The 25,130-nt window shown below is 38.3% G+C and overlaps 2 protein-coding genes across 3 annotated transcripts in view; both read left to right on the top strand.

Moving 5' to 3' along the window:
* LOC107143175 (synuclein alpha interacting protein) overlaps window positions 1–25,130 on the top strand; it is a 160,788-nt gene that overhangs the window by 59,382 nt on the left and 76,276 nt on the right. For both annotated transcript variants that reach the window (XM_048811848.1, XM_015486774.2), the window contains exon 2: window positions 18,863–18,965. In XM_048811848.1, the coding sequence (XP_048667805.1) occupies window positions 18,909–18,965 (57 nt within the window). In that variant the 5' untranslated portion in view covers window positions 18,863–18,908. The remainder of the gene's footprint in view (window positions 1–18,862; window positions 18,966–25,130) is intronic.
* LOC125619133 lies at window positions 4,846–12,050 on the top strand. The gene has a single exon (XM_048811850.1). It carries the CDS (start codon window positions 8,195–8,197, stop codon window positions 9,164–9,166), a length of 972 nt encoding a protein of 323 aa, XP_048667807.1. The 5' UTR covers window positions 4,846–8,194; the 3' UTR covers window positions 9,167–12,050.

The following is a 25,130-nucleotide window of genomic DNA, read 5'->3' as shown; positions in this document are numbered from 1 at the left end:
CGAGGATGGCACCAATGGCACTGCAATGGTTATTCCCCGGCTTGGCGCCCAGGTTTGTCAGCACCTCTGTTTAACAACAACCTTTCCCTCCTTCGTCTCTCTCAAAAAGAGCTGTTGAAAGCAAATGGCCTGGAGTTCAATGCCACTTCTTCATGCTGCTTAGGTAAATGGCTTAACTTTCTCCAGGCTTTAGTTTCTTTATTTTTTTTGAACTGGAGATTAAAACAGTACCCACATGGATCCCTCTCTTTCCCAGACAGTTTATGTTTGCATTCACAACCTGGTGACCTATTACATGGACTTATTCATTTTTTTTGAGAGAGAGAGAGAGAGAGAAGTTTTTAATATTTATTTTTCAGTTTTTGGTGGACACAACATCTTTATTTTATTTTTATGTGGTGCTGAGGATCGAACCCAGCACCCCACGCATGCCAGGCAAGCGCGTTACCGCTTGAGCCACATCCCCAGCCCTGACTTGTACGCTTTTATTGGTTATTGATAAATATTAAAATACAAATATAATATCCCATATCATACATGTATATACAGAATGTAGTATAATATATATGACATATATATTATACATTAACATGTTCTTACAACTAAACCATATAATTCTAGGTAGGGACAATGACATACATATGCATAAGTATGGAACACAATAAGTTCTCAGTAAACACTCTTTGTCCTATTGTCACATACTTAATAAAGGAAAGTATTCATCATGTAAGCAAATATTCACAAAAATTAATAATATTCCTCTTATATTTAAAAATGTCTCTTTTTTCTAATATTAGAGATCACCTTGAAAGAAAAACATGACACTTTTTCCCTGATGCCAAGGAAAATCTGTTGTTTGCCATATTTATGACTATGGGCATATCTGAAAAATAGTACCATATAGTTAATTTTTAAATTTATTATCCCAGAGTTAAATCTCAAATAAAGGTGGGTGCTATGGTCTGAATATGGTTAGAATGTGTTCCTCAGGGGTTCATATATTGGAAGATCATTCACCAGTGTGATGATGTTGGGAGGTGATGGAACACTAAGTGGGAGGTGAGTGGATCATTAAGGGTGCTACCCTCAGAGTTCTTGTGTAGCTCTAGTTCTCATGAGAAGATTGTTGTAAAAGAGAAAGACTGGCCTTCTTTCTGTCTTTCTGGCTTCCTTTATCACTATGTGACCTCTCCCTTCCACATGTACTTCTGCCATTGTGATGCTATCTTCCATGAGGTCCTTACCAGAGCTGAGCTGATGTTGGTGCCATGCCCTTAAACCCTCCAAACTGAGCTAAATAAACCTCTTTTCTTTAAAAAGTATTCAACTTCAGGTATTTTGTTATAGCAATGGAAAAATGGATCAAATACAGAAGATTGGTACCAAGAATTGGAATCATTACTATAACTGAACCTAAAAATGTAGAACTCGTTTTGGACCTAAGTAACAAGCAGAAGTTGGAAGAATTTGGAGGAGCTGCCTAGGAAAAATCCTGGAATGCTGTATGTGAGGCATTAGGGGTGATTCTGATGAAGGCTCAGAAAACAAGACTAGGGAACTACTTTCAGAGGGAAATGAGGATTTTATGGGAAATTGTAGTAAAGGTCGTCCTTTTTAAACTGTTAAAAGAACTTGACTATGTTGTATCCATGCATTAAAGCTTTATGAAAGGATGAATTTAAGAGGGGTGTCCTAGGATATTTGGTGGAAAAAATTTCCAATGGCAAAGCATTTTCTGGCTGCTTTTAGTCATATTTCCAGTGAGATTTGGGAGCAAGAGGAAAATTCATAGCTTGGCCAGGGGAGAAGAGAAAAAGCACCTTTGAGAGAACACAATGAGAGAGTAGTCCAGCATGCTAAAGAGATTAACCTGGGAAAAAAGGAACTATATGCTAATTGGCAAGATAATTGGGCCTTCAGGGTATCTCAGAAACCTTCTAGGCCACTTCTGCCATCACAGGCCCAGAAACCTAGAATAGAAATATTTCAGGGAACTCCGGTGATCTCTCCATGGACTTGTTGCCCGGGTCTTCCACAAGAGTCTTTTTGTTATTCACTAGTGATGTACTCCATGGCTGAAGCTATAGTTCAAATGAAATCCAACATAGTTCATGTCGGCAGCACACTCTGATAGTGTTCTTGTGGTGCTAGTTCTACAGGTGCAGAGAGCGCAAACGTTATGGGGTGGTGGCAGCTTCCACCAGAATTTCAAAGGAAAGTCTGGGAAGCCAGGCAGAGACCCGCTCCAGAACCAGAGCCAGTAGAGATTCTCCACTGAGAAAATGCCTGGTGGAGCTGCTGAAGTGGATCCACAGCAGGGACCCCAGGAAAGTAGAGCAACCAGCAGTGTGCAGAGCCAGCCTAGTAAAACTGCAGGCCTCAGCATACAGCCAGAGGGAGAACCATGTCACTTGAAACCAGCAAAGCCAGTGGACAGGGTTCCCTGAGGGATTAAGGTCCTTTCCCCTAAAGGTTGCACAAGATGTCAGACTTAGAACTTCAAGATTAAGTGTCTATCCTGATGGAATTTATTCTTGCTAGAGACCTGTGACCCTCCCCCACCCCCGCCCCGCTTTCCTTTTCTTTAGGCATATATTTATTCTTTAGGCATATATTTATTCTTTAGGCGATATTTATTTGTGTCTGCCTGTCCCTTGAAGCTTAGAAAGGTGTAATTTGTTTTTTATTTTATAGGCTTCTACCTGGAAGCAGGTTGCCTTGATTCTCAAATGAGACTTTGGTCTTGGACTTTTGAGTGACAGGGGAATGAGTCAAGACTTTGGCACTCCTGGGGATGGATACATGTTGCATTGTAGACTGTACTTGAGCACTTGAGGAAGAAAAGGCTATGGTTTGAATATGGTTCGAGGGCATCCCCCAAAATTCATAGATTGGAAGCTTGGTCTTTAGTAAGGGTGCATATTTGAAGGTGGTAGAACCTTGAATAGGTAGAGCCAATGGAAGGTGATGGGATCCTAGGATCTGCTGACCTTGGAAGGAATTAATGTAGTTCCCATGGGATCCTGGTTAGTTCTCATGAGTGGGTTATTAGAAAAAGTCAGACTAACCCCTCCTTTCTCTCTCTCTGTCTCTGACTTCCTTTTTCACCATGTGATCTCTGCCTTTCATACACACTTCTAACATAATATCGTCCACAGTGGAACAAAGCCAAGGGGCTGTCACCAAGGGCCAAACAAATAAGGAAGCCTGATCTTGGAATTTTAGCTTCCAAACCTATGAGATAAATAAAACTTCTTTTCTTTATACATTATCCAGTGTCAGTTATTTTTCTATGAGAAATTGATTAATACAGTGGGCTCATAGGTTGCTTGTCATTTAGGGTTGTCCTTCACAACTTTACAAATCTACCCCAGGTAGTCATTTGTGCTTCTGGATCCTTTTGAAAAAATTAGTGCATCATACTTATATGAAACAGTAGGTTCATTTTCACATATTCATAAATGCATATAATACAGTTTTCCTCATTTCAGTCTCTAGTATTTCCTCTTTCCCTTTATTCCTCCTTCCCGCTGATACCTTCCCTCTACTTTATTGGTCTTTCTTCTTTTTTATTTATTTACTTACTTAGTTTTTAATTGGCCCATTACAGTTTATTATGGTTTAGATGTGTCCCCCAAAAGCTCACGTGTGAGACAATGCAAGAAGGTTTGGAGGAGAAATGATTGGGTTATAACCTTAACTTAATCAGTGACTTAATCCCTGATGGGGTTAACTGAGTGGTAAGTGGAGGCAGGTGGGGTGTGGCTGGAGGAAGCAGTTCATTGGCTTTGGGGTATATATTTGTTTCTGGCAAGTGGAGGTCTTTCTCTTTCTGTGCCCCATCATCCTGTGAGCTGCTTCCCTCTGCCACACTCTCCACTGTGTTGTTCTGCCTTGCATGGAGACCTGAGGAGTGGAACGAGCTCTCTATGGATCAAGACCTCTGAAACTGTGAGGCTTCAAGTAAATTTTTCCTCCTCTACAATTATTCTGGTCAGTCCTTTTAGTCATAGCAGAGAAAAAGCTGACTAAAACATAACTATATTTAAAACTGGAATGAATTATGATATGTTCATATCTGTGCATAGCATAATTTGGTTGACATCCTGCTCTAATCCTTCCCTTTTTCCACTGGTCCCCTATTTGTTCTCTACTGATCTCTCTTCTATTTTCAAGAGATGCACATTTTTCTGTCTAACTTCCTCATATGAGAGAAAATATTTGACCCTTGACTTTCTGAGTCTGGATTATTTCACTTAGCCTAATGTTCTGCAGTTCCATCCATTTACGAGCAAATGACATCATGTCACTCTTCTTTATAACTGAGTAGAAATATATTGTGCATATATCCTACTCTTCTTTATCCGTTTGTCTATTGATGGTCACCTAGGCTGGTTCCATAACTTGGCTATTGTGAATTTTGATGCTCTATATTTAGGAATATTTACTTTATGCCTATCTGTTCCTATGCATGTATCACTATAGTATGCTGATTTTAATTATTTTTGGATAAATATCAAGAAGTAGGATATCTGGGTCACATGGTTACCAAAAGACCGTTAGTCTTTTGAGGAATCTCTATACTACTTTCTAAAGTTGTTGTATTAATTTGCTCCCATCAACAATGTTTAAGTGTAGCTTTTCCCCCACATCCTTATCAGCAATTATCATTATTTGTATTCTTGGTGATTGCCTTTCTAACTGAGGTGAGAGGAGATCTCAGTGTAGTTTGATTTGCATCTTCGTGATTGCTAAAATGTTAAATAACTTTTTATATGTTGACTGGCCATTTGTATTTTTTATTTTGAGAAATGTCTCTTTAGATATTTTGCCCATTTATTATGTGGATTATTAAGGTTTTTTTGGTGTAAAGTTTTTAAGTTCTTTTTATATTCTTGTTATTAAGCCCCTGTTGGAAGTGTATTTGGCAATGATATTCTCCATTCTGTAGGCTCTCTCTACATACTCTTGTTTCCTATGATGTGCAGAATCTTTTAAATTTAATTACCTAACATTTATAGAGTCTCAGCTTTATTTCTTCATCTTTTGGACTCTTAAGGAGGTTGGTGGCTGTGCCAGTGTATTGGAATGTTGTCCCTATATTTTCTTCTAACAGTTGCAAATTTTCTGGTCTAATTTCTAGGTCCTTGATCCACTGTGAGTTGATTTTTGTGCAGGGTAAGAGGTAGGGATTTAGTTTCATTCTTCTATATACCAATATCCCTTTTTCTATGCACCATTTGTTTAAAAGGCTATTGTACCTTTGCCAAGGGTCAGATAACTGTATTTGTGTGCATTTGTTTGAGTCTTCTAGTTTATTCCATTGGTCTTCATATATGTTTTTTTAATGCCAACATCATGCTGTTTTTGTTACTGTAGTTCTGTAGTATAATTTGAGATCAGGTATTGTGGTGCCTCCCATATTACTCTTGTTGCTCAGGATTGATTTGACTATTCTGGATCTTTTATTCTTTCATATAAATTTTAGGGCTGTTTATTCTAGTTCTGTGAAGAATGTCATTGGTATTTTGATGTGAATTGCATTGAATTTGTAGATTGGTTTTGATATTATGGCTATTTTGGTGATATTGATTTTACCTATCTATGAACATGGTAGGTTTTTCCATCTTCTAAGGTTTTCTTCACTTTTTTCTTCAGCATTGTATAATTTTAATCATAGAGTTCTTTTATATCTTTAGTTATATTTATTCCTAAGTATTTTGGGGGGGCTACTGGGAATGGAGGAATTTTATTGATTTCTTTCCAGCAGTTCATCATTGGTATATAAGAAAGCTCTTGATTTTTGTGTGTTCTCTTGTGGATAGAGTATTTTTCCATTTCAAGTAAAGCAACTTGAATCAAGCATACAGAATGCTTGTAGGACTTCATAAGGTACCAAACTGTAAACATTAGTATTTATTATTATTGGAAGATAACGGGAAAAACCAACTACCATTCAAAAATGTTCATGACTTGTATATTATAAACTCAAGGAAAGTCTTCTCAAAATAAGCATGTTCATAGACTTTATCTGTTGGTTGTACCAATTATAAATCATTAGTGGGAAATTGAGACTAATTAGTAGAAAAATCTATAGTCTGAAAGTATGTGTGAAGAGAGCCTAAGAGCCAGTGGCTTGAACATCAGTCATAACTGGCTGGGATTGCTGTCTTATTCACCCATAACTTAGAGCAGTTTACTCTCTGGTCTTTTATTTCCTTATCAGTGAAATGAGAATTATATGAAAGATTACATCATATAAATTTATAAAGCATAACACCAACACAGTGTCTGGGTCAAAGAAATTATAGCCAAAATGAGCATTATTTTGTGTTATTTTTATTATCACTATCGTCGTCATCATCATTATCATCATCATCATCATCAGAAACAGGATTTCCTATTTAACTACAATTGGCATTGATATTTCTAAGGAAAGATAAATTTGGTGTGTGGCAACTCTGAGTGAGTTAGCCATCTTTGTATACAATTAGGGGAAAAGGAGTTAGTAGGAAATTGTCAGACCCTAACCCCCACCTACCCCAGCAGTGGAGTCTGGGGTGTAGATTTTCTCTCTGTTAATACTGTGATAACTCTCTTACCACTTGGACTCTAGGAGATTTTCATTTCCTTACTGAAAGGGTGGCAGATACCAAATACTGAGTTTTTTTATACAGATAAAGTATCAACTAATTTCATATCATTCTAATCCATACCTTTTTTTCAGACCATTGTTGTACTTAAGAAAATAGCTTCCCTCCAAAAAACATCTTGAATTGTAGTATTTGTCAATTTCCATAGTGTGCGTGTTCCCGATACTGCTAATTATAAGTTGTCAGCATGAAATCACTGGACACAGAGTTGTAAAGAGGCGAGCACAATTGCTCACAACAGTGTAAACTAGTTCCACTGCACTTCTGGGTCAGGAGAAAGTTCATGTTTTGACAGTGTAGAGTAGGATGATTGACAACAACACTTACAAGCAAATGCAATAGAGGGAAAGTACAGCCAGGATTCTCGTAAGATTTTCATTTAACAGACTGCATAGATGATGGTGATTCCATAAGATTGTGCCATCTAGTGATGTCACAGCCATCAGTTTGTGTAATCACACTCTGTGATGTTCACACAATGATGAGATCAGATATCAAAGCATTTTTTTCAGAACCTATGCCTATCTATTGTTAAGTCCTGCATGACAGTACTTTGTCCTCAGAGTAAGTAAGATCATTGGGATATACTTGGCCAACAGGATTCATCCAGAAAGTGAGTTAATGTCAGGTTTTTTTTGACAGTGTATTTCAGTGCCATCTTTCTACCCTTGCTCTGTACTCTCTCCAGTCATACTTAGAAGAGAAGGCTTTTCCCAGCCTCTTGTTCTCCAAGCATGAAAATTTCTCTAATCATTTCCCAATTATTAAATACTTTGTTAACCAACAGTTTAGAGATTTGGTCATGGATATGGTGTCTAGATTTATAAAAACGTCTTCTTCCTTTTCTTCCTACCCTATCTTCATCTGCCTTCTGTGGCTCTCTTTTTTCCTTTTTTGTTCCTCTACTTTCTTCACAAGTATTTTCTATCATCTTTTGTATTCCTAACAACCCCATGAGGTCATCAGAACAGGTAACGGTATCCATGATTTGCAAAAATAGTAAAGTACAAAATACTGCACTTGTATAAATCTGTCATGTTATTCCCTTCAATCTTAATTTGATATTTTGTGATTTTGAATATTTTCATATTTTGTGATATTTCCTGGTGATTTAACCAGTGACCACCTTTCCTTTGCTATAATGAACTTAATTTGATTCTCCCCCTATTGTTTTGAAAACTGTATCATTCTATGTCTAGGAAATTGCATTAGAGTACCATAAATATATTTCTGAGAACTTTTAATTAAGCAATGATACCTAGAACCTTTCATCATAGTTAAGCCCCTGGAGATGATATAACAGCATTCTCTTGGGAAGTCATTCTGTTTTCAGCTGCTCATTGCTGGAGCAAGCAGAGTTCTGTTATGGACCGTTTTTGAACTGTTAAAATATTACCAGTTGAAGATTTTTTCAATATAGTGGATTAAAAAAAAAAAAAAACAAGAGATCTTTTTCTTAAAGGCCCCTCAAAAGTGTTCTGGAAGCCTAATGAGCCAAGCTGAAGAGAAAAGGTATTTGAAATACTGATTTGGCATTTACCATGAAGCTCTCTGCAGACGTGCTTGAGATCATCGCTTGTGCCATGCTAATCCTTGTCAGCTTTGTGGGAAACACTTGTTTATTTTATTCTACAAGGAAGTGCATCTCTGGATGTTTGAAGACATCATTTCTTCTCACTTTCAGTCTTGTATTTGTCCACCTTATAAAAAACTTGGTAGTCAATGTCATGAAAATTGTGTATTCTTCTGGTATCGTGCTGGATTCGGCTGGTTGCAAAGTTCTGCACTTCACTGCAGCCCTGACAACTTCACTGGCCATCTGGTTCCTGTTACACTTTGCATTGTTCTACCACCGGAAGCTCTACCACATTGTCTACTGCTCCAGTGAGGCTGCAAACCTGGACCAACAGAAACATTCCCTGAAGCGGGTCTCTGCACTTTGGGTGGCTGGTGTGGCAGTGTACATCCCAGTTTTAATTTATACTAGAAAATCAGAATACCTGAACACAGGAAACGATACAGACTCCTTGTCTACTAACAGGATTTACATGGATTGCTTAATTGGCTTTGGAAACAAGCAGGTAGAGTTTTACTATGGGAAAATATTTTTAGTTCTGATTGATATTCTTCCCTTAGCTATCTTAGTCTTTGTCTGTTTCTGGATGTCTTTCCTCCTCTCAGAGAAAAAGAAGATGACATATGGTGACATCTGGATTGGAGATGATGATTCAGAAACTGAAATTCTTAGAGGGGCCAAGTTCAGTATTTTATTAATGTTGTTGATCACTCCACTTTGGATTTCTCACTTTATCTTAGTCTATTTCTTGAAAGACTTGGCAGCCTATGTCTTTATTCCAGCTGTTCTCACAGCCCTCTCTTCAGGCTTCTCTGCTCTCAGTCCTTTCCTGCTTATGTTGGTTAATTATAAAATGAAGTTGGTGTCTTTCTGTAATGCCAAGGAGGAAACACCCGCACCACAGTCTGTGAATGTTACTCTTTCTCCATATGCTTAATAGCCAAGAACTCAATTTTAATCCCCAGAAAACAGGCCTTGTGTTTGGTGGGTTCAGCTAAAGTTTTCATAGCCCTTATTAAATAACAGTTTCTGAAAGGACTGCTAGAGAATTGACTCATCTCCAAAATAGACTAACGAGGGAAACTGCAAGAGGAAGACATAAGATCGCTAAGTTATTGCCTATAGAAGAAAAATAGTCATCACACCATTTGTTATTTAGGATAATACCAAGACTTTTTATGTAGCAATTCTAAAGTAACAACAATCACAGTCTGGAAATGAACTCAAAATTAACACTATATTAAGTATTTACTCTGTGCAATGTGTTGTATAAAAAAAAACAACATACTGTTGAAACTGAGGATAACATTTCCTAGATGAATTCCCAAAGATACTCCTGAGTAATCTTATGTTTTCATCTGTGTTTTTCTTGAAATGCCTCCACACATATTGGAAGTACATTAGGTAGGTGTGTGGTGTTCCTTTTTTGCACTTTTAGTAATAGTACCTCATGTAATCTGGAAGTATATTTTATTCACTGGCCTTACCCTAAGTATCTTTAGTATATTAGGGCTAAATAAAAGCATTGAATTAAAGAATTAACTTGCTAAATTATATTCAGTGTGTATATGTAGGTGTACAACTGTTTGGTTGCTACAGACAGGTAGCCCACTGTCATTGCTTAAACATGAAAACATATATCAAACTATACTCTTTTAGTCAGAAAAAATGACATTTATTTTATACATGATTTATTTCCCCTTTTGGTTATTACATTGGTACATTTACAAATTACAAAAGAACCAATAAAGTGTTCCTAATAATTTGGTTTCTTGATCAATAAAAGTAATCACATTATAATTACAATTAAAAATACATGGTTGGGTTTTTATTTTTCAGTGCAGCCATTTAGAGTGCTTTAGTACAGGGAATAGTTATTTTAAATATCTGTGCATACATTTGTGTCAGCGTTGAATTCTTAGCTTATTCCTGTTATATTTTTAAAATTTCCTTTTTTATGACTAGACTTGGGATTTATTCTGCGATAGTTATAGTGAATGAGTACCTTGGAATTTGAGATTCCTGCTCTAAAAAGACTGCGTTGAAAATTATAAATCTGGATCTCATTTACAAAAGAGACTTAGAACATCTTTGCTCTCATGAATATACTACAGAGGAAGTAAATTTTAAAGTAGCCAAGGCTTAAATTCTGTAGGATTGTGTGGGCCAATGTCTGTCCTTTACACAGCACTGGGAATTAAAAACAAAACAGCCCGACGTAAGACCTTCTGAGATTTCCAGGTGGTCTTCATGGGAAATGCTCAGTGGAGTCCACTGAGGCAATTTAATCAGAAGGGCACTAGGCATGGATCCTGTATAATGAAGTTAACATCTGGGGAGCTGGAGGATGTGGGGAAGAGGTCATCATCTTCTAATTAAATGCAGATGTAGCCAGAGCTGGGAATGGATGCTGATCTTAGGTTGTGATTCTTAAATGTGTTCCTGGGACCATAAATATCAGCATTACCTGGGAACTTGTCAGAAATGCAGATTCTTAGACCCCCCACCTTAGATCTATTGAATCAAACTCTGGGCCAGAAATCTGTTTTAATGAGCCTTCTGGATGATTCTCATTCACACTAATGTTTGAGAGCCACGAGTCTAGGGTTGCTTCAGAGTTTAATCCCCACAAACGATCAGAATGAAGTCAAGTTAACTGACTCAAAAGGTCATCTTCAGTGCTCTCCGTGCATATTCCTGTCATTTCTCCTTCTCTCTAAAATGGGAACCAGGATTGCTGTCTGTATTCCATACATTTCAACAATTACCAAACGAACAAATCCACTGTAGAAATAAGTAATCTTTGCAAAATCAAGAATAAAGCATGACCACCTCAGGTGCGCCAAAAATTTGGAACTTGGATTTGGATAGTTTCCTGTACATAACTAAGAAACCAGTTCCCAGATTATTCCATAGTTCATTTCCAGAAGCCAGTGCAAGACACAGTTGGCTTAGGCCCATACTCAACTTCCCAGTGGTAGAAATGCTTTCTTTTTCTTCCCAGATATTCTCTTTTTGTTTAGGTCTCATTAGATCAGCATTTCACCTTGTGGAATTAATTAATAAGCTTTCATCTGCAACAGAAAGTCCTATGCTCACTGAGTGAGCAACATTCCAGTTCTCTTTTAAAATTATTTTCATTTTAACGTTTTTGTTCTCTCCCTTTTCCTCTCATACTTCATTCAAGCTCCTGGTGGGATTAGGACAGCAAATGAAAGAGGATGAGCAAGATTCACAGAGATTGTCATAGGTAGCACCCTCAAGAAGGATAAAAATCAGGACAGTCCCAAGGACCTCAAGGACCTTTCCCAGTGTCCTCTCAGACCACACAGAACCTCCTCCTCTCTCTCTCCACCTTCTTCATTGTCTCGTTCCTCTTACTCTTCTTGCTCCTTCTTCTCCTCTTCCTCCTTTGCATCCTCCCATCCCCTCCTCCCTTCTTCCTTTCTCAGTGTATCCCTCCAAATTTTGGTCTGAACTATTTCTTTCTGGGTGGTTTCGATTTTGCAAAGCATCCTATTTAATTATAGACCTTCAGAATCTCTGCAACTTCCTCTAAGATCTATCCTCAAAATTAAATCCTTCTCTTTATCTGCTGAATTTTTAAATTCTTGAGAGAAAAAAAAATTTTTTTCTTCTATAAGGTTGATATTTCCTTAGCCCTGCTTCCTAAGACAAGAGTTTCCCAATCCTGGCTGTCTTGGCTTCCTCACTGTGTCCTGGTACATTGAAGTCCACCTAGAATGCGGCCTTCCTAAGAAGTGACCTCCAGAACTGAACACAATATACTTTTCATTTTGTGTGTGTGTGTGTGTGTTCAAGTGTATTTTTTTTCTATTGTATATTCTTTTATTCTCTCTTGTACAGTTGCTGTGAGCATGAATTGTTCCCTTCTTCCAAGAAGAAGATGCAGTGTTAAATTCATTTTAAATCTCTCTCTCTCTCTCTCTCTCTCTCTCTCACACACACACACACACACACACACACACACAAATTATAATTATAAACATGCATTTCTTCCCTAGGCTTAAAACTAAGGTCTATCCAAGCTCTGAAGTTCTAGTGAAAGTTAGTTCATTCTTGGTGTTAGAGTTCAGAAATCATGAATGACCCCCCAGGACAGCACGGAGAAAACACATTATTCCTTCCCCAGGAGCTAGAGCAGGCTCAGTATATTACAATGAAGTCTTTTGTCTGATATCAAATATTCACTTGTATTTTTTCAAATAAGCCAGAAAATAGGATGTTCCAGAATGTGCTCTGTCTACACTCTAGCTTTAGAAATATGGCCCTGAGTATTTCTATTTATCACCCCACCACTCTGGTATTCACCCTTCAAAATCTCTTTTTAGAGGGAAAAGTATAGCAATAGGTGCTAGATCAGTCATGTTTCTAGAAATCTTCTTTCAGTATTCTCACCTCCAGGCTCTGCCCATGCTAGAACTGTTCCTAGAGTTTCTTCCTGCCCCTGCCCCTCATCCTTAGCTTTCTGTCTACCCCAGGCAGGCTCCTCTCCTCTCTAAGGTCTAGACGAGCTTCCTAGGTTCCTGTGTGTTTATCTAAGCAAGTCCATGTTACATTGTAACGGTGTGTTTTCTTGTTCCTCTCACTTTACACTGTGTGTACTGTACAGCCCTGCAGCATGTACACCAGAATATTCCACACACCAACAGGGGAAAAGCCGCAGGGCTGTGCTTTCCCAAATTTTCCTTGTGTGTACTGCTTGGCACTCCTTCAGTTGCCTCTTTCTGGTAGAAATTTCTTGCCTCTGTCATTTTTCTGCTTCTAGACTAGGCATTTAGCAACTGCCATGCTTCTGGCCACTGTTGAATCAAAGAGGGAAGGAAACTGAATCCAGCATTTGGAAGGAGATGCTTCCTTGCCGGCCAAGTTACTGAGCCAACGGGGACAACATTTCCACCCAAGCCTTCCAGTTCTTAGTTTGTGATTTTTTAAAAAAGCTCTTACATTGAAGAAAGTAAGCTGAATATCTACATGCCGGCTTTCACACTGAAAATTTATCCCAGTGTGAATTTGGCAGGTGTGTGTGTGTGTGCGGGGTGGGGGAAGGGAGTGGCTATATTTTCTCAAGTGTTGGTGGGTTCAAGAGTGAAAAAATAAATTGTAATGCAAATCAGTTGAAGTTACCTCATGGCCAAATGTACTCTGCTCATTTATTTTGACAAGCCCAGCTTATTTTTAATTACCAAGACTCATAGTACACTGGTAAATGTAAGAATAGTGACTTTGGCAGAAAATGAGAAATGTGTGTAACTTGAGCCTTCAGAATGAGTCCATACTGACTCCTTGTAAAATGGAGTGAGGCGATCCATTTTAAAAGGAATTTCAGTAAAGCGATTTATGTGATATGTGACTATGGTCACAAATCAATGAGCCTTTTATAAGCCAAGCACACTAGAATGTATACATTAAAATGGAGTTTGGTTTCTCAAAGAAATTTTGTTGGCCACTCTAAGCTTTTTCCAGTGATGCTGCCATTACCCAACAGATTTCTTTGGAAGTCTTCATTTGAAATGATTTTTAGTTAGTTTTCTTTTCCAAATAACAACAACAGAAAAAAAAAAGAAAAAATCAAGATGTCACCGAAAATCATAGTACTGGGGAACAGGGAAACATACTATTTTCAGTGGCTTAGCTACTTTTTATGATCCCATTTGACTCTGTTACTTTGAGCTCTTTCCCAGGGGAATCTTCCCTTGAGGGAAATAGTGGGGCCATCTCTGAGGTCACTCATGAGAAGGTGACATGTTGTTGATAGACCCATCAGGGGCATGTGCCCCTAACATACATTTTAATAGGCACTGGAGGGACTTCTGCTCTTGGCAGCTTATCAAAGTTCTGTGGAAGTTGGAAAAGCCTACAGATGCTGTGCATGGTTGATGATTTTTTTTACTTCATTCTTCATCTCTCCAAGCCAAGCATTAGTTTGGAGTTGGGGTAAGTTTCTCCCTGTACTCTGGGTGCATTCAAAGAAGAAACCAAGATGTCACCAGCAGCTTCCACGCAGCATATATTCCAGCATCTGATTCTGTGTCCCTGTGCTCTAATATTTTTCTTCTTTCCCTCCCTATCAGTTTTTCTACTCAAATTTTAAAAAATTTCAAATTTTCAAATAAACCATTGAAAAATGTTTCCTTTACCTTTCTCTCCTACCCTGCCCCAGCCTAGCATCTTCTCTCCTCTCTTTTAAAAAAACAAAACACAGAACACACTTGCCTACATGAATAACAAATTGAAAATTGCTAATGCAGTGAAGATACATTTAAAACAAACTGAGCTTGAAATGGGATAATTTCAATCAGTGGACAGTACTTAAGTCAGATCTTGAGAGATGTGTGTTGTGGCGAGAGGGACTATCAGAAAATAGAAAGCCCTCAGGAGATCTCAGAGAACCAGGGATAAGTGACGCAGGTTGTAGGCTGATGGTATGGGGGTGCAGTACAAATTTACAGATGACTAGGTCCTGGGATCTTGAAGGGGGCCCATGGCCAACTATGATACGTAGCAATAAAAATTTCATGGGAAGGATTTTAAGCTGAACTGCCCATTCTGGGAAGCCTGAAAATTACTTTTCACTCAGGCATAAACTCATCCTTGCTAGCCTGAGAAGGGGCAGCCCTCTTGTCTCTGAGCTGCTGGTTTGGGTCAGATGGAGGATGGTTTGGGGTCTATCTGGGCTTGCCCTTCGCATGACTTCCTCTGTCCTCTTTGCTCTCAGCAGTAAAATGGACCCATGTAAATCCACAACAAAGCAAGAACCCTCCCGTATTCCAGTTAGAAGCATAATCCCCACCTTGTAACATTATGTTTGTGAAGGTTTTCTAAGAAAGAAAACAGAGACTCAGTGAAAGCACAAATTGTGACCCCCAGCAGTAGTTTATTTGTAAGAAATTTTGTTTTGTTGCTGTTGTGCTATAAGAATTTAAAACCATCTTAAAAATACAACTTCTGTCTTAAATTACAAATGACATCAACATTTTTGGCAGGAGACACCAATTTAAAAAGGTGGTAGTAATGATAGTGGTGATGGTACTTATTGTTAATATTGAATTCCCTCTGAAGGTCAAACCCTTGAATACCCACAAGGTCAGGGCATTTGAGTGCGTGACCCTCTGAGGCTTAGTCAAGATTAGGCAGGGCATGTGCCTTAGTAGAGCAACCACAGAGGGGATCTGGTAAAGTGGGGAGCACAGACCTCATAGATAGGTGGGAGCAGCTACTGTTGGCGTCATGGGGAAAGTGAACCAATGTTGCAGTAGCTTCAGATACTTTAAAGCAAAGCCAGAAATTCAGAATTTTATGTGAAATTACCCAAGGTCTACAAGTTGGCAACTGATTCGATTTTTTAAAATACTATGCGGGCCAAACAAATCACATCTGTGTGCCAGACTTGGCTCATGGGCCTCTGATGTGCCCTGTGTAGCTGAGTTTTCTGTTACAGCACACATGTCAGCAGTCAGAAATGGGAGTTTCTGGGTTTCCACTGCAGATTGGTGGGAGGTGGCAGAAGAGAAGGATGAGCAAATCGACCAGGGTCTTGCTTTTCTAGCTTAGTTTCCTCATCTTGTTTCATCTTGACCCGACCTCACCTTACTGCCTCAGAAGGGGACCCAAAGCTGGCAATGATCTGTGAAAGGGCAGATGAGAAAGAGGGAGACAGTAATGACCTTGGGGACAACTGTGAACTCACCCCTGACTGTAAAGAAGCAATTGGAAACACAGTCAGGATTGGTGATCTGTGGGTATTTCTGCACATTTTTACTGGCAATGTAAATGCTCTCAAAGTGACACCTTGAAAGAAGCATCGAAACCAGACTACAGAAAGTGTGACATAGACAGAATAAGACATCATGAAGTGGATGGCTGTGTGTGGAGGCCTGCTAGGAAGCAAAGGAAAGCTCCTGGTGTCTTGGACCCTTAGTCTCAGTTGGGTCGTCCAACCAGAATAACATGCGCAGGGACCCAGGTCTTCTACAATGGGCTGCAGCTGTTGTAACTCTTACCTTCTGGCCTACAGAATGAAGAATTTCACTACCTTCCTTCAAGTGCAGACACAAAGACTTTCTGCTTTGATGTCATGTTATTACCCACTGGTTACATGCTACTAGAATGACAAACCTCAAGTGGATAGGGCCCTGTCTCTCTATTGTCAGAGCATCTCAAACAGGTATTCAGTGACTCTTTGCTAAGTTGATTAGTTAAGGCATATTCATCTTCATCTTGTATTTAGTTTTGTATTTCCATATATTTAAAGATCTTCTTAGTCCTCAGTTCTGATATAAATTTCCTCATATTTCCATGTTGCTGGTGATTCTGAATGCATGGCTTGCTCATTTTGAGCTATTTTTTAAAAGCTAAACAAATGGCACGATTATGTTAAACAAAAAATATTGTACCTTCAACTTATTACCTACCTTAATTTTCTATGTTTCTCCCCCTTCCCTTCCTGCAGACATATGCCATTTTTTCCATAGTTTTAATTGTAGTAGATAGAGTCCATCCAAGAAAGGATTAGCATGCAGCTCCCCTGTTTTGTTTGTTTATTTGTACCATATCATCTTTGTGTTGTTCACCAAGGCACAGGAAGAGTCTGTAGATCAGCTAGTCATTGTGAAGGACAGATTTAGTGAAATGAAATTAGATTGGAAGAAAGACTGTTAGCTGATGAGCTGAAATCCAGAAAGAGAAAGTTATTTTGAGTAATTCTCAAGTACAAATGTGTGTGTTTTCCTCTGAAAAGTTCTGTAAGGATTACAAGGAAAAGTAATGTATTTTTATACCCAACTATTTGCTTGAGCACCTATTTTAGGATTTCTGTCAATAACAAAATTTCTGGCTTAAAATTATTTTTACAAATACAAATTTGATTTTCTTTTCTTTTAAAAACTTGTGATTTCAGCAGGACATGTGGCACACGCCTATAATCCCAGCAGCTTGGGAGGCTGAGGCAGGAGGATAGAGAGTTCAAAGCCAGCCTCAGCAACAGCAAGGTGTGCTAAGCAACTCAGTGAAACCTTGTCTCTAAATAAAATACAAAAAAAAAAACGGGCTGGGGATGTGTCTCAGTGGTTGAGTGTCCCTGAGTTCAGTCCTCAGGATGCACCCCTCCCCCCCCAAAAAAAAAAACCTTATGATTTCAGAAGAACTTTATCCATTTATCATAAGTAGATTATCTCACTTGATTGTAAAAATAGCATTCTAAATTTTTTCTTGGGACTCTTTACCTGATATAAATAAAACTATGTAAAAAATGATGCATGTGTGTGAGGAAAAAAAGGCAAGGAAACAGGAAAAATTAGGTGATAGGTTTGAGGAATGATTTTTTTCCTCTTTATTGTAATAACACATTTTACATAGCTTAAAAAAGAGAGAGAAATAGCTCGAATAAGAAGGCAATGCATTTAGAGTAAGAGTTTCCTTTTAAAAAAAAAAAAACAAGCATTTTTGCACTTGATCTTGTATTCAGAAGCCCATTTTCATCAGCCTAGATGCACTTTCGCTCTCCAGTAATGGCTCTTTTCTGTTCAGCAAGGAACACCTTGATTAGAGAACTAAGAGAGAAAAATGGATCATTTCAAATACTCAAGTCTGGGTGTATAAGACAATTTTTATAATAAGAAAGACAAGTTGTGGGAAATATAATTTTCTTTCAGTATCTGAGAATTGGTTTGGCAGAAGATAATTGCACACCAAGGCACTGCCAGGAGATCTATATTTCTGCTCTTGACATCTGTAGGTGCCACTGCCACTGCCAACGGTGATGATGATAAGTGATGGGAAGATGAAGTGAGAGGCAATGCATCTTACCTTGACAGGTTTAAAGGATTGCCACAGGCAGCCCCGAGGCAAGTGCTGACGGAGGACATTCTGGTGCCTGTGTCAGGTCACTCTGGCACAGTCAGACAAAGCTGTTTAAGGCAGAGGGCAATGTAATAATTGTGGCTTCAATCTGATTTAGACTTAGAAGAAGGCTTCCTTCCTTTCTTTCTTTCCTTAATTCATTCATTCTTTCTCCCTCCCCACCCTCTTGATTTTTAGCTTTTTAGCTTTTTAGAATTGTATGGGATGTTGTACCACAAATTCTAAAATAGCTGTTACTCTAGATTAGTTGGTATCTTATACTTCTATGATTGTGGTAGAGATCCTAGTATTCATTGCTCTATGCACAGAATCCAAGGATATGCCTTCAGGAAATACATGAATATGGTTTTCCTAAGAGTCCCAGGCTGGTTCCCTTTCTTTGAATCCCGTACGTGCACCCAGGGTATGGTGAGAGCAGGGTGTGTATTGGAGTGAATCCTAACATTGATCATAGGGGAAAATTCTGACCCATGTTATTGCTCTGGCAAAGGCAAGCAAGTGCAAATCAGGTAAAGCACAGAATTATGGCTGCTGTCTGGGGAGCCATGCTGGGGTCTGTGGAGGAGCTGTGCTCCTGCTTCTGGAAAGCCCAGTGAGGGGCTTTGGAGAGGGGAAATATACTCTGAATATACTCTGGAAATATACTGGCACCTGATTATCTTTCACTTTCATGTTTGTTTAAATATAGATAATATTTTTGGCTATAAACAGCTAACATTTTGCCTTTCTTTTTTATTTCTGTCTTTGCCAGGAAATCATAAGTATTTGATCTTACTCAAAATGTGCAAAGAAGAATAATGGAAGCCCCTGAATATCTTGATTTGGATGAAATTGACTTTAGTGATGACATATCTGTAAGTATTACTTCTTTTAAAAAAGTGTTACTTCTTGTAAACAATGCTTTCAAGATCTTCTACCTTCAAATTCATACTTTATTGTCATCTGTTTATTAGCAACTCCTAGGACTACATTTAGAAATTGAAAGCAAGGAACTCTGTGTGGTAATCAAAGTGTGGTTTGAAGGTCTCTGGACCAAGAAGTGAACCCCACCTAATTATGTGCAAGCTTAGAAGGGCAAGGCACTTAACTCATTGAGCCTCCCATTCCTAATCTGTTCCAGTGTTGTCAAAACTATTGATTGTCTGAGTATGCACATAATCAATCTTATGAATTTTAATTCTCAATTTTCTTATATATCTGGCTGCTCCATGCCAGCATTCTCCACAGTTCATAACAACACAGATTGAAGCCAAATTGACATTTATTAATTGATAAAAAATAAAGGGATTTTTTTTCAGTCACTGTAGGTATCAAAGCACAAACTGGACACTGGTTTGGGAATATTCAGGAAAAGTCATAAGCTAAGCAATAACTAAAACTCTTTAGCAACTGGACCAGCTGACCTTGAGGTTCTATTAATTATGTAATACTGTGGCTGATGATTCTTTAAGTTCCTATAACACTCACAAACTTTCTGCTTCTTCAGGTTCACTCAGGGCTGCTCTGAGTGAATTGTCTACATGTGCCTTGCTTAGAGCTCCATGTGACTTATCCTTGGCCACCTAGTCAGTTCTGCCACACCCACAGACATCTTGGCATCTAGTGCCCCAGAAACATTGGGCTCTCAAGTCTGTGGTGGGACATGTGCTGTTTCTGAGCTAGACATAAAACTTTTCTTTCCAGGAGCTCACAATATCTGACTTCATCATCTGTTGATCTCTCAGGGTCCAAAACTTTAGGTCACCCCTGGAAATTGTTTGGAAATGATGAACTTACTTTACCCACCTCTTGTAACAGTTTTATTCCTCTGCTTTACTAATTACCTTGAAGTAACATCAGATTTAGATCCCTGAGATGAATTTGATGAATTACCTCTTTTATAATCTGATGATTTTTCTTTATTATTGTATCAGAAAAAATGTTAATTCAACCTTTCCTATTTTAGCTTTCAGACAGTTTTAATTTATCCTCATTCAAATTTAATGTGAAGTGAGTTTCCTTCTTCCCATGATATCTTTCTGTTATCTGTGGTTGGTCTCTCAATTACTTGAAAGTGTTCAGAGAATAGTTGTCTTATGACCACTCCCTTCAAGGTATTTTGATTTAAGTGGTGAAAGAACAAGGAAAATAATGAAACTATGGACTTATGAGGGAAGGATGGAACGTGTTGTAGAAAAGGAAACTTGTGTTATGATTAAGAATTGGGAGATAGCTCTCTGGGTTGGATAATAAGGTTGTGGTGGTGGCGCAAGCCTGTGACTCGGGAGACTGAGGCAGGAAGATTGCTAGTTTGAGGCCAGCCTCAGCAACTTAGCAAGGCCTTATGCAATTTAGTGAGATCCTGTCTTAAAAGAAAAACTAAAAAGAGCTGGAGATGTGGCTTAGTAGTTAAGTCTCCTTGGGTTCAATTCCTGGTATTAAAAAGAATAAAAAAAAAAAAAGGAAAGAAAGAAAAATGAGGACACAGGCTTTGAAGGCAGCCAGCCTAGGTTCCTATCTTGTTCTAACTTTTGCTGGCTGGATGATTTGGGGCACATTAACTTCACCTCTCTGAGATTCTCACCTATCTTTTAAGATTGTTTTGAGGATTGGGTGAAATAATAATGTATGTGAAACACTTAGCTTGGCACATGGCAAATTACTCTTTAAAATGGTAGCTTTTGTTATTATTTCAGTGAATAATACAATAATATTTATATGACCAATGGTGAAGAAAGAACTCAAGGGAAAAGACCAGGCATGCTGTCAAGATTTTTTTTTTTTTTAAACACAACAGAGCAGTTGTATTTACAGAGGAATCATCTGGCAGCAGCCCATAATTTTGATGAATTAGGAAGCTCTACTTGAAAGATAAAATATGCTAAGCAATAACTAAAACTGTTTAGCAAATTAGGCTACAAGATTATGCAATAGTTGAGTTTCTATAACTCGATCACTCTGAAACATAAATAAAAATGTCCATCTGTAATAGTGTAACCCCACCCAGACTTCCCCCTTTAAATGTTTCTTTCATTTGGATATTTAACCTCCAGTTAAGCTTGAATCAAGTTTGCAAGTATATAGAATTGATGAAGCGATAATAATGCCTGATGTTTATTGAGCTGACTGTAGGACAGGCATTATCTCCTTCAATCCTCACAACAGTCCTGTGAAGGAGGTGCCCTTAGCATCTCCATCTGTCAGAGGAGGAAGGACGCATGGAGATCTTATATACCTTGTTGAATGTCCCCCACCTAGTCAGGAGCATCTGTCTCCAGAATATTCACTTGCAGTTATAACACTTGACTGGCTCTACAAGATGAGTGTGGTTTAACACAGTGTTTCACATCAGGGAATTTTTACTTCCCTCCCCACCCCACCCCAAGAATATTTGGCAATACCTGGGACATTTTTTATTGTTATACTGGGGAAATACTACTGGCATCTAATGGGTAGAGAGACCAGGGAGGTTTATAAACATCCCCTGCTGGTTGTAGACAATCCCTTACAAGGAAGAATTACCCAACCCAAAATGTTGGTAGTACTGAGGATACTGATCTATGTTAATCCCCTTGGAAGTGGGCAAGCTCTACTTTGATTTACAGCATAGAAGATTATTTTAATATAATTCAGTGCATCTAAGTTTAATGCCTTAAATATGCCAGAATTGTACTGTTCTTATGCAGTGATTTCATGGAAAAAAGAGCAGATATAATCTCATAAATATTGAAATGATTGTTAGCCTATTTAGGTAAACTAGGAGCAATGAATGTTACAGCTGCTTTCAGGGTAAATGGAAATTATTCAAATGCTAAAATTGAAAAAAAATGAAAATATTTTCAGTGTGCTAAGTTATTGGCATAAAAAGAAATGTCATTTCCCATGAACATGCTTTTATTTTTAGGATTCCATAAACCTTCATCTCTCAGGGCCCTTTTGCCACTTTCCTGTTTAAATGGTAGGAGTGGGGAGGAAAACGCACATTACACTTGAAAAAGATGTTTACAAAAATCATGTTGGAGTTGAAAACGCCTCTTCTGAGTCTCCAGCCATAGCCCTATTACGTAGTTTAGGCTTTGTGTTTCATGGTTTTCCCCTCTGGTCATGAGCCTGGTTCTTGTTTTAATTAAAGCATAAGCTGTATATTGGTTTAAAAAACAACTAGTTTTTTTTTTCCTTTACCTAATGAGACAAAACACAGAAGGCAACCAAATTATTTTGAAGTTTCCCAGACTCAAAAATAATGCACATCCTTTGCAAAATGCAGACTTTAAACTATACATTCTTGTAACTCTGCCATCAAAAAGGGCAGAACGTTGTGCAATAAATGCGAATCTGTGAGAGAGAGGTGATGACACACATAAACACAAGGTTCAAAGCAGGGCTTTTCTGTCACTGCAAATGGGTTTACAGATTTCTTTCTTTTTTCCTCTGGGAGCCAGATCCCTCCAGAATTAAAACAAAAACAAAAACCCTCTGGAATTCTTAGGAGCCATGGCGTGTTTATTTTATTAAGAAGGGCCAACTTGCTGTTCTTAAAAATAGTATCATATCCAAGACTGAATGCAGCAGACACTGCACTAGGAATCTGTTGAAGCCACCACCCATCATCACTCGCCCACTATGCCACACACTGAGCTCAACTCTTTAGGTCAATTATGTTCTTCAGGCCACACATTCCCTCTGGGGGACAGGCTCTTCTTTCATCCCATTTTGTAGATGAGAAAGTTGAGGTTTGCAGAGGTGGTGTGATCTTCACAGGTTACAGATGGGCAAGTGGCAGGATCAGGACTTACATACAGAACTGTTGACACATTACTTTTCCCTCTGAGCAACTTGGTTGAATGGAGGTGTCCCTAAGACCAGCCATTTCACCCATCACTATCCCCATTTGGCACTGAAGTGATTACAGATTGCTTCTGGGTAGTAAGGGAGTTGGTATATATTATAAATGAATAAAATAAAACCAGCTAAAGGGAACTTAAGCAAATCTTTGAATTTTACTGTATTTCATGTTGCCCTTCTATAAAACGATAATGATTATCTTTACTTATCACCTTGGATTTTATGGGTAAAAACTTGAAAATTCATATATATTATATAAACACACACTCATATACACATAAGTATATATACTTGTACATATGCGTACACATATACATACAGCCACATGTGTGAACATGTTAATATAGATACATACATAAGTACACATACAAATAAAAGTGATTAAAATAATCTTTTCCTCTTTGCAAGAATTTTTGTTGCCTTTCTGTATCATTCTGACTGAAACTTTGGTAAAAATTTACCTTTTTGGTAATTGCTGAAACTATTTTTTGTGGAAGTCTTAATATGAGATTAAGATAGAGAAATATGTGTCCTTCCTCTTTACTATCCCTTTTGATCCAAGTCATTGTAACCCAGAGTAATCACATAAAATTTTGTTGATTCATTTTCTGAGGTGCTTGAATTACTGTCTGATGGAAAAATAAAAATTCTTAGGTCAAAACCAATCTCATTTTAGTGAGCTTTTACATTCTGATGGGGGAAAAAAAGATTCCTTGTAGTCTGGGCATCATTGTCACTGAGCTACCTGGCCCTCTTCTGATTTTTTTGCATACCACTTTTTACTCAATTCAGTGTCCTGACATTTGCCCCAATTTTATTACATTTCAGCAAAGACCCATTTCACAGCAGTGGGAGACCTTGAGGAAGGGGGTGGAGAACCTCTCAAGTGGACATCAGCCATGAGTTGGGGTGTGTAAAGGATACATGAGTTTAGGTATGGAACAGAGTAGAAAGATATTCAAGATACAAACAACCTGGCTTGCCCTTCCACTCTAGCAAGGAAAGCCCATGATCAGTCAGGCGGCAGAACATCCTGAGGTGGCAGGGGTGCTTCTTAATTTTTTAGGATCCAGAGGGAAGCTAATATCATCAGAGAAAGATGAACCCTGTTTTCTCCCGCTTTCCTAGAAGGTGACCAATGCTGGCTGCTCCATTCCTGTATCACTGTCCTACCAGCCCTTCCCTTCCAGCATTTAACCTGCTCTGTTTGTATTCAAATTTTTCTTAGTGCTTCCCAATATGATCTCATTTTAGCAACTATTTTGAATGACTCATCTTTTTTGTAGTGTTTTCACAATGTCCTGTACTTGAGTACAAATTCCCTCTCATTCCTCCTCTTCAGCCCCACATTATCAAAAACCTCACACCTTCTTCTAACATCATATGCTATTTTAAAATTTGTTTCCTTAATACTTTTCAGGAAATAAATTAGGAATCATCTAATCCAGAAAAGGCAAATTATATGTTGATGTCCTATAGCCGTTTCCTGGCTTACTCTTAAAATGGTCAAAAAGAGTTACTGAGTTTTCCCAAATACTCATCAGAAATAAGATCTAGCATAAAATAATTGTATTATTATTAAGTATTTAAAACTCTTGGAAAATGGAAAATATAAAAATAAGGAGCCAGGGCAAAAATCAAATGCCTTTAAAAATAGGGTGCAGTGTGATATTTTTCATTATTGGCAATTAGGCAATGGGTGAAAATAAATGTACTTAAAGCAGAATGGGATAGATATAAGAACACGTGGACCATCCTTATCTGTTCTGTGGAAAGGTGGCGGCGGGAACTGTGGGAGCAGTTAAGTCATCTGTGAAAACATGGAATATGAAAGCCAAGAGTATCCTGAGGAAGAAACTACACAGAAGTATAATCCTGCAAGTTGTGTGTTGGGGGAACTAGTATAAAAGAAACTGTAAGGAAATTTTTAGACATAAAAAGAAAACTAAGGAATCCAAAAAGGGGGAACAGGGTTTAAGGAACTTAAAGACAAGTTGGTCAGTAGTAGCAAGATGAGGAGTGAAAGTACCAACTGGATTTTCCAGTTAAGGCCCTTGGTGGCCATGGCAAGCACAGTGTCTGTGAGGTGGTGGGAGGACCATGTCAGGGTGACAGGAGGTGTAAATGCAAAGATGAGGAAATAGAGATAAGAACAGAGACCATTCCTTCACAAAGATGGCTAACAAACCCAAGAG

The sequence above is a fragment of the Marmota marmota genome, unplaced genomic scaffold (assembly GCF_001458135.2).
Source record: "Marmota marmota marmota unplaced genomic scaffold, marMar, whole genome shotgun sequence".
Taxonomy (NCBI): domain Eukaryota; kingdom Metazoa; phylum Chordata; class Mammalia; order Rodentia; family Sciuridae; genus Marmota; species Marmota marmota.
The sequence above is the reverse complement of the archived record's forward strand: the minus strand, read 5'-3'. Positions and strand labels throughout refer to the sequence as shown.

Coding starts and splice junctions, on each gene's coding strand:
- LOC125619133 (XM_048811850.1), top strand. CDS start 8,195: ATGAAGCTCTCTGCAGACGTGCTTGAGATCATCGCTTGTGCCATGCTA.